The 18,509-nt window shown below is 40.4% G+C and overlaps 2 protein-coding genes across 2 annotated transcripts; both read right to left on the bottom strand.

Moving 5' to 3' along the window:
- Positions 1–512: 512 nt before the first annotated feature.
- Positions 513–5,460, bottom strand: LOC146470691 (heparan sulfate glucosamine 3-O-sulfotransferase 6-like). The gene has a single exon (XM_085121655.1). The coding sequence runs from the start codon at positions 5,301–5,303 to the stop codon at positions 3,942–3,944; it is 1,362 nt and encodes a 453-aa protein (XP_084977781.1). The 5' UTR covers positions 5,304–5,460; the 3' UTR covers positions 513–3,941.
- Positions 5,461–11,755: 6,295 nt separating this feature from the next.
- On the bottom strand, positions 11,756–15,022 carry LOC146470690 (beta-2 adrenergic receptor-like). The gene is made up of 2 exons (XM_085121703.1): positions 14,559–15,022; positions 11,756–14,454 (listed from the first exon to the last, which is right to left on the bottom strand). The coding sequence occupies exon 2, from the start codon at positions 13,756–13,758 to the stop codon at positions 12,748–12,750; it is 1,011 nt and encodes a 336-aa protein (XP_084977829.1). The 5' UTR covers positions 13,759–14,454; positions 14,559–15,022; the 3' UTR covers positions 11,756–12,747.
- Between the last annotated feature and the right edge of the window lie 3,487 nt (positions 15,023–18,509).

The raw sequence follows: 18,509 nt of genomic DNA, 5'->3' as shown, positions 1-18,509 counted from the left end.
TCCCTCCAAAACAAACAAACTATCCAGAAACTGAATTGTCACAGAATTTAAAATTCATTTGGTAGTTTTTTTGTTGTTGTTGTTGTTTTGTTTTGTTTTTATGTAAAGGTAAGAAAAAAGCAAACAGCTTTCATATGATGCTGACTCACGGAGTACTGCATAGATTCAAAGCTAAGACCATATAAGGGGTATAGTATGGTAAATCTGAGACTGCAAGAAGCTTGTTTTAAAATGACTTCGTTGTTTCCATAATTTTCGATCCCAAGTCTTTACCTAAAAACAATCTGAGCCCAAGACTCTGAGAGCTTCTGAGTGCTGGACAATTGACATTCAATTTACTTTCTCAGGTTTTGTACCTAACATCCCTCTCACCTAGAAAACTGACCACCAATCTTCAGATTTGATGTCAACATTAGGCGACAAACCTCATAACAATTGTAAATTAGTGGCGATGGTTGACTTCAAAACTTTATGCAACAACAACATCAATGAATGATACAGACTGAAGTTAATCTGTTTTAAATATTTATTTTTATACACAGCTGCAGTAGAAAAATTACATTTTTTTTTTCGAAAATACTACTTTTAAATATCCTAGTGCAACGTGTTATAAATAATTTTATTAAAGCTACTTACAAATTTCCATCCATATTTAGCTATCATCAAGAGGCTGGATTGGGTGGAATTTAAATACGACATTCAATATATAGTGGTTTTACGTAATCCACAAAATAGATTTTGGACAGCTAGATTTACCGTTGTTTACGTTATTTTGACTACTGAACAATGACTTTTGAAGTTTGCTCCACAAATTGTGTAATACTACTAAGCAGTAATTGGACCTGAAATATCTAAACCATTTTGTATACAATAACATAATTTTAAGGTCGACAACAGGAGACTTTGGTATAGAGAAAACAGTGTACTTTGCAAAGAAAAGTTTTTATAAGCAAATCAGAGTGCAAATAACAGGGCAAAAGGGTTTGTTTTACTAAATTAAACGTGTATTAGGTTAATTTTTTTCTTGAAAGAGTGGTATCGCTGTTTGTCACGTATTTCCAGCTAGTTGACACTCGATGTTGTAAGCGAGTCCAGCTGCCCAAAATTACTGTGAAAATGTTGTCAGCAGCCTTGTCCCCAGTCGTCCTTGGTGCGCAGCCAAATGTGATGTTTCCCGTTAAGGTTACTGGGAAGAGGTCCCCCTTGTGCTCCATCCCAAGCCTCAGACAGGCAGGTTGGCTCACTCGATAAGCGCAATAAGACCTGGGAACGAGGCTGTGTGTTGTTTGCACTACATGTATCAGTTTACATACTTCCTAAGCAACAAAATTTGTAATTTTCAGTAAAGCTCTTCTTACAATTTGCACTTCCTTTTAATAGCAATGAAACTCATCTGAGAAGTTAAATATGAACATTTGGCTACTGGAGAGATGAGAAAACGTATTTTCCTAAAGATTGTGCAAACGAGTAGGCCAACAAGGTAGGTGCAGATTTGATTTGTAAACAATATATATATACAAATTCACATGTTAAAAAAATGCAAAAAAAAAAAATTAACAGAGTGTAAGTGGGCATCTGCAGATGTCCAGAACTTTCAAATACAGACCAAAATATGCAAAACCCTCCCCCCTTTTCAGAGTTTTGCCCGAAATGTTAAAGTAAAAATGAAAGCTTAAATACCATGGGTGTTGTTTTAAACCATTTGCAAGAAAAAAAATGCTGGTATCGCCATTAAATAGTCATAACATTTTTCAAAACAACACAACAACCCTTACTAAAACAAAGCTATGGGAATGATATGCCAAAGACTGGGCTATATCTGAAATTGGTATAGAAAGGTTGGGTGATGATATGGGGCATGTTTTTGGCAAAATTTTCAACTATATATGGAAATCATATGGAAAGAAAATCCCATAAAGATGTCACTTTCCATTGACAGTGATAAGCAAGTCCATTTCCTGGAGCCAAAACTAGACATGGAAATCACATGTCAAATGGTAAGGAATTTCCTGACATTCCATTTCAAAAGGGAAAGGAAGAAAATACCTTTCAACATACAAGTACCCCAAACTTCTGGACTGACTTTCTGTAAATTTGTGATCCATTTGATTTCTGACCCCTAACTGTGGATTTTTCTTGCACATGGTAAACGTGCTCCTGAAAAAAATGGCCAAGAGAATAAGAAGAATGAGAGAAAATTAGCTGCCATTGGTTGAGGGAAGTGTTGAGCAGCCCTTGAAGTTACAAAATAGTCTTTAGGCAGCTTAAATCCACTGCCATAATTTTTGCTGAACCATCCTTCAAACAGAAAATGATGGGACAACAAACAGTGTTAGCTGACATAACGAGTCATGTTTGAAAAGGAATTCTTGAGCTTCTTATCGAAGATTTTCAAATTAAAGTGTATATGACACAAAATCTTTTATTAGCTTATTAGGAAGAGCTTTCAAAATGATGAAGAATGGCATTTATTTTATTGCAATAGCCTTCTTGGTCGCCGAGTTATTCAAGATTTAGGTTTATGCAAATTAGACAACTTGTGACGTCACAAGACTGACACAAAATGAAGGGAAATCACAAAATTTGGAATATCTACGCAAATAGTACATCTACAGGGTTGAAATTTTGCAGGGTTGATGTGCTGACAGAACTACACATTGTGATAGTGGCTATGATGTCACCATAGCAACGTACTCGTTACCAGACCTCTACCTTCCCAAAATGACAAATGCCTTATTTATTGCTCCACAGTCAAACAGAATTTCTTATACTTGTGCTGCGTAATGTCCATATTCCCTCACACCCACTGAATATACATCAAGAGCAAAAAGTGCTTCTTGGGAAAGGAAACTCTAATTTTATCCTTTGGATGGTGAGGGCCTGGAGCCCATTGTGTTTCCATGGAAATGTCATAGTGGATCATATCATGAAACGTTGTGATGAGTATAACAACTCTACAAAGTTTCAGTTCTATACAGAAAAAGGCTTAAGAGATGTTCCATTTTTTGTGATTTCCCTTCATTTTGTGTCAGTCTTGTGACGTCACAAGTTGTCTAATTTGCATAAGCCTAAATCTTGAATAACTCGGCAACCAAGAATGCTATCACAATAAAATAAATGCCATTCTTCATCATTTTGAAAGCTCTTCCTAATAAGCTAATAAAAGATTTTGTGTCATATACACTTTAAAGTGACCATACATGTACATGTACTGCTTGCGTTTTTCATCTGAAAAAGAAATATGCTCTTAGGGGTCAATTATGGGCACACCAGGAGAGTTATAGGGCTGCACCATCAAAACAAGATTCTCAACCTCCAGCCCCATAAATTATCACAACATCCAACAAATGAATTGCTTCTTCAAAAATATTGATTGAAAACCCCAAGGCTCTTGCATTAATTATATAAAGTTTTTATAGTTCTCCTTGGTAAATCCCACATTGAGAAAACCCTCTTAGATCATTCAGATGAGTGTATACGACTATTAAACATTACAAGGAAAGTCTCTACAATTTTAATTAATGTTTCCTGTTTCTGCCCTCTGGGCATTTTGATATTACGCTTCCTTTACCCCCATGGTGAAAATTAACTTAAATAGAAGAAATTGTGTAAATAAATAGCACGTTTATGAATAAATAATTACTTGTCTGGGCGACGAACTGAAGACCAGCTGTCAGTTTTCGATTAAAAGTGCACGCTAAAGATGTGAATAGTGAATTTGACTGGTTCCTGTATGTTAATGTAACCTTTGTTGATGCTGTTAAATAGCGAATTCTCCAATTGCATAATCCGCCTAAATATGTTTGTCTTTGGCGTGAAGCGAGCGTAATGTGTCATTCGCAAGGTAAACAATATTCGACGACAAATACCTCAACACCTTTAAAGCCGAGTCGACACACATTTTCAGTTTTCGCCGTCAAAAAAGAAAACAAAACCGTCCGTCAAGGCCAACGAAAATTTCGACGAACCATTGAGTAAAACTTCTCGTTCAGAGGGCGAAAATAATCACGTAAGCGTTTCAAAACATCTTCGCGGACGGCAGGATGTTTGCGTCCCTTTGTTTCGCGTAGGCAGTGGGCTTTGCTTACACTACCGCTGTTTGTGATTTTACCCACAAAACATGGAAACCCCTTGCTCTCGTTGAAATAAAAGTTGTCCTCCGTTATAAAGGGTTTTAAGTTTAGAAATCGTTCAACGAGCTTTATCTCTTTCCCGGGACGCTTGATCAACTCTTCCCCGCTAACGAAATGAAACTGACTCAAGGGAAAATATTCCAACCACTGCGCGAGGTGCTTAGCGTAACAACCGATCTCGAGTTTAGACCAGCTTTCGTCGATTTCCCCGTCGTCATTCATTACCATTTCTTCAAAAGGCGGGTTGTCGGGCTTTCTCTCCAATGACTGGGTATAATCCGATATAGCTCGACGTGTAGGGTCACGTACTATCACAATGAGCTTGACAGTCTTGGACATACGATACACTCGTTCGGGAACTTCTGAAGTAACGAAATAACTCGGCGATTTCTCGAGTGTGATCTGACCCGGCAGCGAAGTTGGCATCTGCTGACGGTACCATTCGAGACCTCGTTCGTAATTTTCGTCGCGATCGAAGAAGTGCACCTCAGCGCTACAAGCTCGAACGCTGGGGTGAATTTTCAATATCTCCAAAAGTGCCCGCGTTCCCCCTTTCTTGGTGCCAATGATGATAGCATTTGGCAGCCGTTTTCTCTCAGTTCCTTCGACCTCATCCAGCTCGTTTTCATCAAAATTGCTATCCCCATCGTCTTCATTTTCATTCCCAAAATTCACCAAACGTTTCCGATCGCCCTGTGCTGTTTTTGACGCATGTAATTGCAACACGGAATTGTTGCCGCGCTTGTCAACACCCGAAGTAAAGTCTTCCTCGTTGTGGGAGCTTTCTTGACCGCGCTGCGAACCATTTTCCGCATTTTTATGTCTGCTGCTTTTTTCTTCGAGCGCCACCGAAGGAATTTTTTTCGCTTCAACAAAAGTTAGAGCGGGATTGAATGTTGTTTTGTAATCCGAGGCAAGGGCCGCGTGTTCCAGTTTGGGCTGGTTTGCAGGCTGGCCATTCGACAGTATCCTTTCTCCAGTCAAAATTCCGGTCTCGTTGTCAATATTTTTCAAACTGACCAGATGGTTCAGCTTCGCAGAGCGGCTGTTTCTGAAAGTACTGTCATAAACAACATATGTTAGAATTGCAGATGAAACGAGCAGAACAATAAAAAGCCGCCTCTTCGAAGGCAATCTGTCTTTAAACGACTTCCCGCGTTTATATATCATCAGACTTAGTCATGTCCTCGCGAGCAAATCTTTGCTCATCCAGGCTCCAGATTTAACGAGCTTTTAAATTTAAGCATCAACAAAAACACCTTCGGTCTCTCCAACGTAGATTTCGCGATAACAGCAGCGCTCACATTTACTCTGATTTTAGTGCTGCAGTTTTGCATGCATGTAAATAGATTAATGGAACGACGCACACGATTGGCCGCTCACACAATACTTGTCAACACCTTAACTTTCATAGGGCGATAGTCAATCACCTGGTAATCAACGCCTGATCAGCGATTTATATTGGTTGGGGAAGATTTTACGATAACCACGTAATTCATTTTGCTGATAGTGGCTGATAGTAAGGTAAATAGCTGATATGAATTCGAGAATGGCGCTTGAGTTCAGGTCAGAGGACCGGCTGATATTGATTGACGGCTCGAGGATAAGTGGGTGGAATTTTGGCCATCTTAGCAATTTTCGCCGTTCTTGTTTTCCGCGAATCCTCGGTGTATCGCCTGGGTTTTTATTATTTCGTACTTTACTGCTCAATTGCCCGAATATTCTAAACAAATACACACGTCATAAATTATAAAAACATAGTGGTGGGCTTCTGATAAAAGTTATCTTTTATAACCATTTCACTGTCTCACAGTACTTTCACTTTAATAATCTGACTCTGTGGGACGTAAAAGAACCCCCAAGGACGCAACAAATCTCTCAGGCAGTGACCATTGACTTTCTAACAACCGTCTATCTCAAATTCACATTCACATTAGGGGACATTCATTACTTCATTTTTAAAAAATTGTAAACTGCGCCACAAGCAGTCTGGCGAAGTCCCCCACACAGTGTTTTAAGTTATCCATGAAAAGCCCTGAGCGGAAGTGGATAAAAAGATATTTGAATATTTGAACTGTAATCGAGGCATATTATGACTGATATTATAGTTTTTGCGCCTATTTTAAACCCTAAAGACCCTTCATTTGAAAGGTTCACAGGTAAATGTTGGTATCAATGCGAAGCCGGCGCCTTTAAAGTAAAAGAATCGAAGGCACGTTACTAAAATCGGTGTAGGTGACGAGATGGTTAAAACACAGATTGCGGGGCAGGGATGATTGTGTCACACATAATCCATAAAGGCAAGTGAATTGAACCTTCCAGTTTCGATTGATAAGTAAAGCGGAAGTTCGCACAGCTCTCAAACTACAATTTAGTGTGTCCTCGATATAAGAGGCAGACTGAAGGAGGAAGAACGGCTTTGCAGTATTAACATCCCAAAAACAGCCTATCACTTGCCAAAAGACAAATGGGAACAGTAAACTGTTTTTGGAACTCTATTTTTAGTCGACAACAGTCCATCCACCATTTTGCAATTGAGTGTTTGTTGTTGTTTTTTCCTTTCACTTTTGTTATACATGTAGATAGGCCTTTTTAAATTTTCAATTATTATTAGTAGGCTTTTTAGATAATTTTATTGATAATTTTATTGTAATCGTTAGTTTGTGGTTATTGCATATTTTAAGTAAGGTCCGCATGCGCAGGTTCGTTGGCTTTAAGGTTAAATAAAGTCGTTACTAAATATGTTACTTACAAGAATGTACCAGATTTTAAAGCTTAGAATTAGCCGAATATTCCCTCTTAACGAGCTTAACTTTGAATGAGATTATGAGATTATTTCAATCCGGACCACAAAAACTATCAGTTTGTCATGTCCGTATCAAGAGTGCCCACATTAACCAGGTTAATTAAATTTTAGAGCGGAAAATGTGTGGCCTTTCCGCCGGAACAGACCGAAACTGTCCGTTATGGCAAGATGTCCGTGCTAAGCGGGTGTCTTTAGAGCGGAGGAAGGGAGGGTGGGGGGTATTCCAAATCACTTACACTGAAAATTCAAAACATCTGTTTCAGCCTCAAAGGTGCCTGTTTCGCCCAGGTGAGCTAAGGACTAATTTAACGCTTCTAGAGGATTTCTAGGGCCATTTTGGTCACAATCTGAGGCAAAATGGCGCTATCAAGGATCATTTCAGTCTATTCTTCTGTCCTTCGGTACATTTCAGCCTGTGAGACTATAAGCCGCCGTTACACGTTGAAACTTTTAGCTGAAACTTGTGTGCAACGGCGAACGAGACCAGTTTCACGAAGTGGTGTTACACGGTGAAACTCTTGCTTTTTCACCACTGCTGTCGCAAGCCGTTGCAGAAGTAGAAAGCGGTTCTACTTTTCGTGAAACTTGTATCGGAACGGAAGTTCGAAAAAGTTTCACGAAACCGACCATGTTACACGGTTTCTACTTTTCGTGAAACTTGTATCGGAACGGAAGTTCGAAAAAGTTTCACGAAACCGACCATGTTACACGGTTTCGCAGCGCCTTTGCACACAAGTTTCAGCTAAAAGTTTCAACGTGTAACGGCGGCTTGAGTTATTTTGGCCCTAATTATTAAGGACAGCCAAATTTCCCCTCAGCACTTGACATCCAATGGGGGTCTTGCTAGAAAGGGAAGAAAGGCTTAACATAGCTTTTACGGTATTAGCAGTATCAGTCCTCATTAAGCTAATTCCGGGTTCAAGTAGGTTTTGTCCTTCAGTTTTAACTGAGACTTTTCTTTACCATTAGGTTAAAATTAGCTTTTAAAAACACTTTTAACGAGCGAGATCAAACCTCGGTTAGCTTTTTTAAAATCGTGGATAAGCGTTAATCGGCTTCCAAACAACCCGCCCCGGGGCCTGTCGATTGTCACAGCCGTCATAGCCTGCGAGCAAGCTCTCGGAGAAGAGGAGGGGTACGAATTTGTCTCCTTCCGAGGGACACGAACATTGAGGGCAGAAATCAAAAAAAACATCTGGAATCCACTTTTGCTGTAAACTGTAGTTTTCGCTTTGTATGAGATTGTTTCAATCCTGACCACAAAAGCTGTCAGTTGTTATGTCCGTATCAAATGTGCCCGCATTAACCAGGTTAGTTTTACTGCGGAAAATGTGTGGCGTTTCCGCCGGATGAGACAAAACTGTCCGTAATGGCAAGATGTCCGTGCTAAGCGGGTGTCTTTACAGCGGTGGAAGGGAGGGTGGGGGTATTCCAGATCACTTACACTGCAAATTCAAAATATCTGTTTCATCCTCAAGGTGCCAGTTTCGCCCAGGTGAGCTAGGGACTAATTTAACGCTTCTAGAGGATTTCTAGGGTCATTTTGGTCACAATCTGAGGCAAAATGGCGCTATCAAAGATCATTTCAGCCCATTCTTCTGTCCTTGGGTACATTTCACTAAGTAACAGTCCTTTTTACTCTTCAGGGCCCAGTTGTCCAGAGCCCGATTAAGCTAATCCTGGTTAACTTGAACTAAGATACGAGTTTAATAACTAATCAAAAAGATTCTTCAAAACCATTTTTGTCCTTCAGTTTTAACTCAGACTTTTCTTTACCTTTAGGTTAAAATTAGCTTTTAAAAACACTTTTAACAAGCGAGATGAAAACCTCGATTAACTTTTAATCGTGGATAAGCGTTAATTGGCTTTCGAACAACCCGCCCCAGGGTCTGTCGATTGTTATGGCCGTCGTAGCCTGCGAGCAAGCTCTCGTGGAAGAGGAAGGGCAGGGAGGGGAGAAGGAGAGAGAGCTTGCAACGATGTTTTAGGGATTTGAATGCCGCCCCCAATACTCCCTGCTGCTCCCTGCTGTCCAAGCTGTCCCCCTCCCCCACCCCGAGCGCTTGCTCGCAGACTACTTGCATGGTTGATGATGATGATGGCGTAGTTGACAGGTAAATCTGTCACGATACTCGCGTTGGTGTTCTACTTTTTGCTGTGCCACACCGTGCTGACGAGAGCCAACCAGCTCGAAACAGCTGTCCACGGTTGCCGCATTCTGTTGATTCTCGGTTTGGTCTCTATCATGTCGCTGTCGTGTTAAGTTTTCTACGCAGTCCGATCAGCTTTGCAGAAGTTTGAGTCATGATAGTAGTAGTAAAATAGTTTATTGAAAAGAACACCTTGCAGTCCGAAGACTGAATTACGTGTATAATTTACAAGAAATAAAATCTATAATTAAATTATCCCAAAGGTCTATAATAATGACAAAAAGTACAATCTAATGGAAACAAATCACTCAGAATGACTTAATGTTAAGAAAATATACATACATAGAACATATTTACATTTACATTCTTAAGGCTGGTTTCCATGTGATCGCGGATCGCAGATCGCAATAAGGTCTGCGATCCTGCGATCGTGATCGCAGACGATCGCAGAAGATAGAACCATGTTCTATGTAAAGGCTGGTTTCCATATGATCGCAGATCGCAATAAGGTCTGCGATCGTCTTTTAACGTATTTTATGTATTTTAATTCACTTTTTGTAGATTGATTTTTATTCACTAATATTTTGAGATACTTTGTTGAAGTAGTGATCGTGATTTGTACCATGAACTGATGGCGTTACTAGATTGTCATCGGGCGTGCTGGATTGTACGACCTCGCTGAGGCACACTTTGCCGTAAATCAATGACGTGTGAACGGTTGTTTATCCAAGTTTGCAAAAAATTCCGGAAATTGCGGCTGGGATCGAAATTTCTGTTTGAGTATTTCTATTTTTCACCTTCACGCCCTAAAAATTTAAAATCAAAATAATTCACTGAATGATGTTTAGAGTTTGACGTTTTGTAGAAGATTAATAATATAAAAAAAACAACTTGCTCAAGTCCCAGGTCTAGGTGTCCCGTATTTGAGTTATCTGTCCAAATATTCCACACGAATTTATTAAGTTCTGTACGGAGACGCCATTTTTGTTTCCCTACGAGGGACACGAACATGGCGGCCGGAAATAAAAAGAAAAAAAACATCTGGAATCCATTTTTGCTGTAAAGGCGATTAGTTTTCTTATTGCATATCCGCATCAACATTTATCCAAATGCTTAAACTGTTTAGACCGCCACAAATCGCCGGTGAGGTTGCGTTTTTTATATCTATATATTTATATATGGGACGGCTTTGTCACGGAAGTCATCGCCGGAATTCAAAATGCTCTATTTTCAAAGTGAAGGACCCTATCAGGCTGAAAACTCGCGCGCGGGCGGCAATTTTTCCCCGCGCTCGCGTGTTTCCCTTTGCTTTACGATCCCTCAGAGAGATAAAGAACTACTCGTACTCAAGTTCGAGTATAAGGTGTTCAATTTACCCCATAAAACTGCCATTGCGGTTTCATTGAGATCATATTTGTCATGGCCGTGAAAGCCAAAGGCTTGGAACTGTGCGAACGATTGTAAAACGTGTAAATTGGACGCGAATTTCCGTTTTCAACTCAGGCCTAACCAGCAAAACGGGACTACCTTTTCGGAATTTTTTGTTTCTCACGGACATTTTCTACTGGGGCCGGAAGAGTCAAACACCCGTGTTGCTTTTCTCAACCGTCCATCTCAACTTGAATTTGCGGACATGGAAATGGAGAATATGGCTCTCTGTATTTACAAGGTTCCAAAGTTCCGATGATTAACTTTGTGTTAAAATTCTCTATCGTCATCTTTCCTTACCGTCCCATAGGGGACAAAGGCCAAAGGGTGTCCATAGGACGTTTACTTCCATTGGTCCCGATCTTTTCTTATCGAAATTCTCTACGCGTAGGTCAACTTGCAGAGAAGTCGCAAGTCGTGGTTTCCGCTACCGGCATAACTAGTAAAGCCTACTGAAACGAAAGCAAAAGCTGTCCTTGTGAAACTGATGGGCACTACATAAAGAGAGGCATAAGCACAGAGCCCTAGGTTTAAAAATTTTCCTTTTTCTTGCCTACCGCTAAGCTTAAGTGTTAAAGCGGAAGCATAACTGCTATCCATGTGAAAACGGGCAGCATTAGCGTAAGCATAAGAATAAACATTTTCCTTTTACTTGTGCTTCCGCTTGGCTTTCTGTTCAATCGTTTTTCACTTCAGGTAAAATCTTATTCAACTGCTTCAGTGTTTGAATGAAGCATGATTTCTCCGCTGATGCGAGATTGCCGGTGAGGACCAGTGGGTTGGTACCGTGTATAGTCTATGGGCCTACGTCAGGCAGATGTGACCTTACGTCACATGACTTTGCGAACAAGGACAACCTGTCACGTTTGTTTACAAAATGGCCGTGAGAGAGACGATAAATCAAGGGCTCTTACCTGGCTATTTCGAAAGCTTACAGCTTAAGAAAACGAAAGAGCGATATTAAGCGAAAGTAAAGATATAGACGTAAGAAATCTCTGCGTAATTCCGAGAAACGAGACGATAGATGATGGGAAGCAAAGACCAGATACATTCCGCTCTGAATGATTGACAGCAACCTTTGCTGAGACACTCTGGTGCTTATGATCGAAAATCTTAAGCAAAAAAATACATAGACAAAAATATCAGGAAAAATTAACGGAGTCTGCTTCCAATGATAACTGTGGAACAAATGTACACCGTACACTGGCTTTCAGAGCTAGAGCAAGGTTGGAAACGGCTTAGAGTTATACACAATGTTTTATTCAGTGTTGTACGATAGCGCGACGTATAAACTATAAACTAGGCCTTTCTGTATTTATATTCAATCGTTCAATGTTATAAAAGTCTATTTAAGAATATAGGACACACCACAACGCGTCTATTTTCCGTTTTTCTAACAGTTATTCCCTTGTCACCTTGTTTCACCTCGTCACTGGGCGTGGTTTTGCTTTAATAATGCCAAGAGTTTTTCCTAGCTCGCGCGCGCTGAAATCAACTGCCTCCAGTACAACGTACCTGGCTACTCGGCTCACACACTTTGTACAATACAATTTTCACTTGCCATTACAAGTAAATATAAGTTACAATTACAAATTATATAATAGTATAAATAAATAATATAATTCTTCAGTTGGTTAGAGCGCTTGTGATCTAGTCCAAATCCCGCTCGGCAAACCAAATTTCTTTCATAGTGGTAGCAAGCGCGGGGAACTATATGGACAGAAGTCCTCACTTTTGCACTCTATGATCCCCTGTGCTCGCAAGAATTCTTGCTGTTTCCTTCCATGGCCTACCTTGGTTGCTCCGTACCGTCTAAGTTTATAGTTTTCGTCTGTCAACGGGTCGCGTGACACATACGCACAGGCTCATGGCAGAACCTGGCTTCAATTTCTTTCACTTCGCGCACTCACCCATGGGATTGATCACGTGTACTACGACGTCATCCTCGACCGCGCCGGCCTGGTGTACATTTTCTATCATTTCTGTCACTTCGCTTCGTAGATATTGTTCACTTGCTCGATCGCAAAGAACAGCGTTTCCATATGCTGGCAAAATGGTGGTCTATTTACGCTCCAAACTAAAACAGCCGAACGTACCGAATATTTGGAAGATGCACATATATGGGATGAGTTTCGATCGCGCTTTGACAAACTTTGACAAAATTCTGTAGTTTTCTGCATAGATTTCAATTCCCTGTGTTTCAAGGTAGTTCAGTGCAATAAATTGTAATCTAAAGGACAGTCTCCTCCCGGGTCTCTTCCGTTCTAGACCGTTGCCTTATGTACCTTGCAATTTGTTTTCCCTTCTCCCTGACGGACGCATCTCTCCACACATATATGAAGGGGTTAATCAGGGCCGTAAGAAACAACGCGCACTCAGCCAAGGGATAGATCACGTGTAACATGACGTCATCCTTGACCGCGCCGGCCTGGTGTGCTATGGACGCGCACAAAGTTGGCGCGAAGCAGAGAAAGAAAGCTGCTGTGATGATTATGATAGTTTTTGCTGCTTTAGTCTCTTGACCGTTAATGTCACTTTTATTGTTGTCTTGGGCTGTATTGTAATGAACTGCATTCTCTTTCACTCTTGTGACTTTGTACAGTTTTATATAGACGAATATGGTTTCCAGCAGAGTGAATGATATTAAAATGGAAGAAAGAACTGAATAAGCTTTCAAGTTCATGCCATTTGAAGAAAATCGCAGACTAAAGCTAAAGATCGACCACACGATCCAACCGCTCAGAATCACGCACATCACGCGAGATCGGGACACGATAGCTCGGTAGCGAAAGGGCTTGAACACTGCAAAATACCTCTCTAATGTTATGAGTGCAAGCGTTACAAACGACAGACCAACGCACCAGAACTCGAAAACAGTCTTAATAAAATACGGGATGCATGCGAAACCTCTGCCTATATGCTTACTGGCCTGATAAGCGATGAAGGAGGGCTGCATAAATACTGCGATTATAAGGTCGGTGAACGCCAAACACAGAACAGAGGTGTTGAAGACGGTCCATAAACTACGATTCCTTATAACTATCACAAAGACTAGAAGGTTTTCCATTGTAGCCAATGGCGAAGAAATTCCGTTTACGATGCAGGTTATAAGGGTTACGATTTTCGTCGCTGTATTTGGCGTGTAAGACATCGTTGTAACTCCGATTGGGAGGCTTGGACAAAGAGGAACAGGGGACACCGTCCCGTTGCCAGTAATAGTTGTGTTGTTCATTGTGACCATTAATAATCGTTTCAAACCTGAACTGCGCTAGGGATTCGTTTTAATCCTCTATGCAATACCGTTTGTCCCTTAACAGTGTACAGGTGTTATTCTTTAAGGCCTTCAACGTGGCAGCCTAATTTACAAATCTTGTAACGAAGTTCGTTCGTTCAATACTCGACCACAAGGAATCAGTCTCTTCAAGCTTGAAAAGCGAACAGTATAGAACGAAACAAGAATTATCAATTTTTCATATCTTCTCCTAATACATCAGCCTTCCTGTGATTATGTAACAGCTGCGGATCAATCTTAAACGCCTTCAGTTTGGAGGAACAAATGTCAGATAACGTTTTGCCCAAATCGAACGCACTTTAAACACGACGAGAAGCGAGTAGGTTGAAGATGAACTTCCGCGGAGTAGCGATAACTACATATCAGTTACCTTTGTAAGTTCATTTAAAAATAACTTTAAAACAGCACCAAATGCTTGTATCAGATGGGATTGTCCGGCCAGGACTCAGTGTTATGAACTAATTTTGTCCAATGCGTCAGCCGGTTGCCAAGCCGTGTCAGTTCCTGCGCTGATTTTGAGGCGTATTATGCCGGAAAGCTTTACAAACTTGAGATATTAGACAATACTCAGCAGTTGCGTTGAACAGTGTAAACCAAGCTGTTTTTCTACGGCTCACGCGAACATGAAATTCTCCTCAAAGACGGCTGAAAATTAAAACTGATATGTCAGTCAAAAACAAATGATGCAAAATTGATCACGTACGCTAATTTTATGATTGGTGTGTTTTCAAGTGACTTCCAGCAATTACCATACTGCCTGTCGAGACGAGGCTTTCATGGAAGTCATTTGCTGTCCTTTCATGTAGATAGGGAGAAATCTTGATGCCGCTTTTTTCATTTTTGAAAATCAAAACAAATATTTCGATTCTAAATAATGTTGAGACTGAGGAGGCGTATTATTGTTTTAAGAACGTCATTGAAATGTTGATCGTGCGCAGTTTCCGTGACGAAACTTTCCAATACTGTTTCCGAAGGAGAAAGAATTTATGGCAACACCAGTGGAGGATGTCGCAAGTTTAAACAATCTCGAAAACACCTCTCATTTTCAATTTGTTTACTACTTTTTTGTTAATCAAGGCATTCTGTAGTGAGTTCTGAAACAAATTTGAACAAAACCCTGCACGGTTGCACGAAAGAAATTTGTTACAAAACTGAAAACAGAAGTTAGCAATTTATCATTTGGCCTTAATGTACGTCAGATCTCGGACATTTCCAATATTGTAATAATACTGTACAATCCAACTGACAGATACGAATTTCAATCTGGGGCACGGGCCAATGAGAACGTTTAAGCCGGCAAAATACTGAAAATGTCGCCTCCTCTGTCCCACGTCGTTTCGTGCCCTCTTATGAAAGGTATATTTGTGAAAACTAACACAGTTGATTTGTTCGGATTCTTTAGCTGAAAGTTTTTGAAAATTGCCGAAAATTTTAGGAGACGGAATATTATTCCCCAAATGTTTTAATACGATTTGCTGCTGAAAATTCTGACTAACCTTTTTTCGCACTTTCAAAGACGTATTTGCCCTTCTGTAAACAGCAGGCTCAGTGTTGCGAAAGTTTGAGTTGCCCTTTCGCTAAAGAAAATGCTAGTTTTATTCCGAATTTCCTTTACGGCTGATGTCTTTCCGGAACCCTGTTAAAAAACACTGAAAACAAAAACAGAAGATAGAGTCTGATTTATCTTTGGGCCTAAATACAGCTGTAATTATAAGTGACATCTCAGACAAGTCTAGCACAATCGAAATGACAGATAAGAATCCAATCTACACTCTGTTTCGAGCTTTTTTAGGCCATTTTCATCTCTCAAAGTGCAGTGCAGTACTTGTTGTCCTGTTGTCTTTGTGGTTATTTGCTTGATTTGGTGGCTTGAATGACATTTCCGGACGCGCGTGCCTTTTTTCACGATCTCGGTGCAATTTGTCTGCTTCATGATTACATTTCACCTAAGCATAATAGCAGTCAAGGAAATTGAGTGAAATTGATATGGCACCATGTCAACTCTTTTGATATTGCTTTTAGTCGCTACGAAATTAGCTCCGTAAGCTGATAATAAAGAATAATAACAATTTAAGAATTGGTTCACGCTTAGCGCGCGTATATCGGGTTATGGATCAGGGGCACCCAACGACAGTTTTCTCTCAGATCCTTTGAAACGCTATTTGAGGCTATCTGGAGTGCCTTTAAAGCTCTGTAGGTTCATTTTAGGCCGCGCTATAATATTTTTATCTGTACGGTCATACTAGGGCAACCTGAGTCTTTCCGAAATTACTAGGGCATCTTTGTCCATTTCCCGAAAACTTTAGGTCTTATTTCCTTTCCGAAAATCTTACCTGACCTTTTTTCGGTACCCGAAACGACATTTTTATCAATCCGAAAACACTAGGCCTTAAATTTCCCATATCACGAAAGTTCGAGGTGAAAATTTCCTTCAGAAAATTGTAAGGGATGAAAGGCCTTCCGAACAGATAATTTACCGAACCGATCTGTTGGGTGCCCCTGATGGATGCACGCGGGAAGTTTGGAGAGCACGAAACAAGTGAAGAGTTGCTCGAGGCGTATCCGAGGGCAACTCTAGCTTCTTGAGTGCTCTCCAAACTTCCCAAGTGCATCCATAACTCGATATACCCACAGCTACAATCATGAACCAATTCTTTTATAACATAGTGACTACAAAATAGTGCGCGGAAAACAGGTTTTATTTGTGATTGATTGAAAAATTCTCTCAACGTGCTGTACAGAAAAACAAAGGTTCTTATTGGCTGGTTACAAACACGGCACAATGGTATGGTCTGAACGAGAACGTTTCATCTGAAATTGTCCATGAAAATGTAGACAAACGAGTTTCCAAGCCCACAAAATGTTTAAGTACTCAAATGCTCAAGTCAAAGTTAACGTCCTGAACTAGGGTTTCGATTCACCGCGATGTTTACGTTGTGCACGGTACAGTTGGAGAAAAGTTAATTCCAAGGAAAAAGTCGGGTAGTTCTTCACTGTTTTCGTCTATTTCTGGAGAAACTTTGTAAAAACTAAGCGATGGAAACCCGAGTTTTGTCTCATTTGCACACGTCTTCTTCTGGACGGACGGCCGTGCGTATATTGAGAAACGTACCATGATGACGCCAATAGGAAGTAGATATGGAAGCACGGACGCTATGTTATAATGAAAGCTGATTTGAGGGGCGCCTTAAAGAAAAGCTCTGAGGCGTTTTACAATAAGGCATATACTCTCTCTCTCTCTCTCTCTCTCTCTCTCTCTCTCTCTCTCTCTCTCTCTCTCTCTCTCTCTCTCTCTCTCTCTCTCTCTCTCTCTCTCTCTCTCTCTCTCTCTCTCTCTCTCTCTCTCTCTCTCTCTCTCTCTCTCTCTCTCTCTCTCTCTCTCTCTCTCTCTCTCTCTCTCTCTCTCTCTCTCTCTCTCTCTCTCTCTCTCTCTTTTTGTATATACTTTTATTTATTTATTTGTTTATTTATTTATTTTTTTGTTATAAGAACGTGCCTAAAACGCAATGCGTACGTGGGACAGGGTACCTATCAAAATTCATTATTTGCTAAAATGTGGTATCAACTCACCTGTGACGTGCTTACACGGCGTATTCTAATACTTTGTACGAGATATCTTGCCAGCCAACTCTCGGCATTTGGGTCAACTGGATTGTACAGACTAAATTTGTACATTTTACTTTACCCTATAGTCATACTGCTCATTCCATAGCTTGGCGCCGTTGTAAGCAAAAATTCATTTTATATGTTCAGTCTGAGGTTTGCAAAAAAAACAAAAGCAATTTATTGCCATTTTCATTGAAGATTATATTTTACTGCAGGTTTGAAGAGTTTTCGAAGACAAGTAGGCACGCTTTATTATTCTGAATTGTGTACACATGAGCGCGTTGTGCTTAAAACGGTTATCACCTTATTTTCTCCACTTTAGATTATGAAAAAAAGGCGTGAGGCCATTTCCGAGTTCCTTTGAACCTCATTATGAAAGTGAGGCTTCGTGCATAGTTTTTATAATGAAAATTAGTTTTCATTCATATGCAAACAAAACTAATTTTCACATGAAAAGCTTTGCACGTAGTCTCGCTTAAATAATAAGGTTCACAGCAACTCGGAAATGGCCTATTGCGCGTTATACCACTTGTGGTATTTCTGAAGGGCCACAAAGGCCAGAAACTCGAAAAACACTCAGTTGTTGTTAATACACGCACATGTACACCCAAAGCGCACTCACAGCTTAGTCACATGACTCTCGGTTTCCCGCGCTAGGAAAGTTCCGGATGTACTCACAAACACTTATCTCCTAGTACCAGCAACTAATCTGAAGTTTGTTTGTTTTTTTTTAAATGAAGCTTTCGAAAAGCATCCGAGTTTTTTTTTAAATTCTTTCCCAATGTGGATTGTGCGCCTAGTGACCAGGTCTTTGAGTGGAAGCGAGACTGGAGTTATGATTGACTGGAGTTGAGATTGACGAGCACCCCATCCTTTGGGAGTTGCTTCATTGATACCGTCACTGGAGATAAGTGCCTAGTTTGACGCCGCCTACATATATCCTTTAGAGCCCGTTAGATGAATCGATTTTGTTGGATATAGGCTGGACAAATTTGATTGATACCATATGTTGTGCCCTTCGGAGAGGGGGAAGGGTAGTGTTCTACAACTTTTTTTTTCTCACTGTCGTTCTGTCGTTTGCTCTTCTCTCTACG

The sequence above is a fragment of the Pavona decussata genome, unplaced genomic scaffold (assembly GCF_977016875.1).
Source record: "Pavona decussata unplaced genomic scaffold, jaPavDecu1.1 SCAFFOLD_112, whole genome shotgun sequence".
Lineage (NCBI taxonomy): Eukaryota > Metazoa > Cnidaria > Anthozoa > Scleractinia > Agariciidae > Pavona > Pavona decussata.
This window is presented reverse-complemented; position numbering and strand designations above follow the sequence as displayed.

Coding starts and splice junctions, on each gene's coding strand:
- LOC146470690 (XM_085121703.1), bottom strand. CDS start 13,758: ATGGTCACAATGAACAACACAACTATTACTGGCAACGGGACGGTGTCC.
- LOC146470691 (XM_085121655.1), bottom strand. CDS start 5,303: ATGATATATAAACGCGGGAAGTCGTTTAAAGACAGATTGCCTTCGAAG.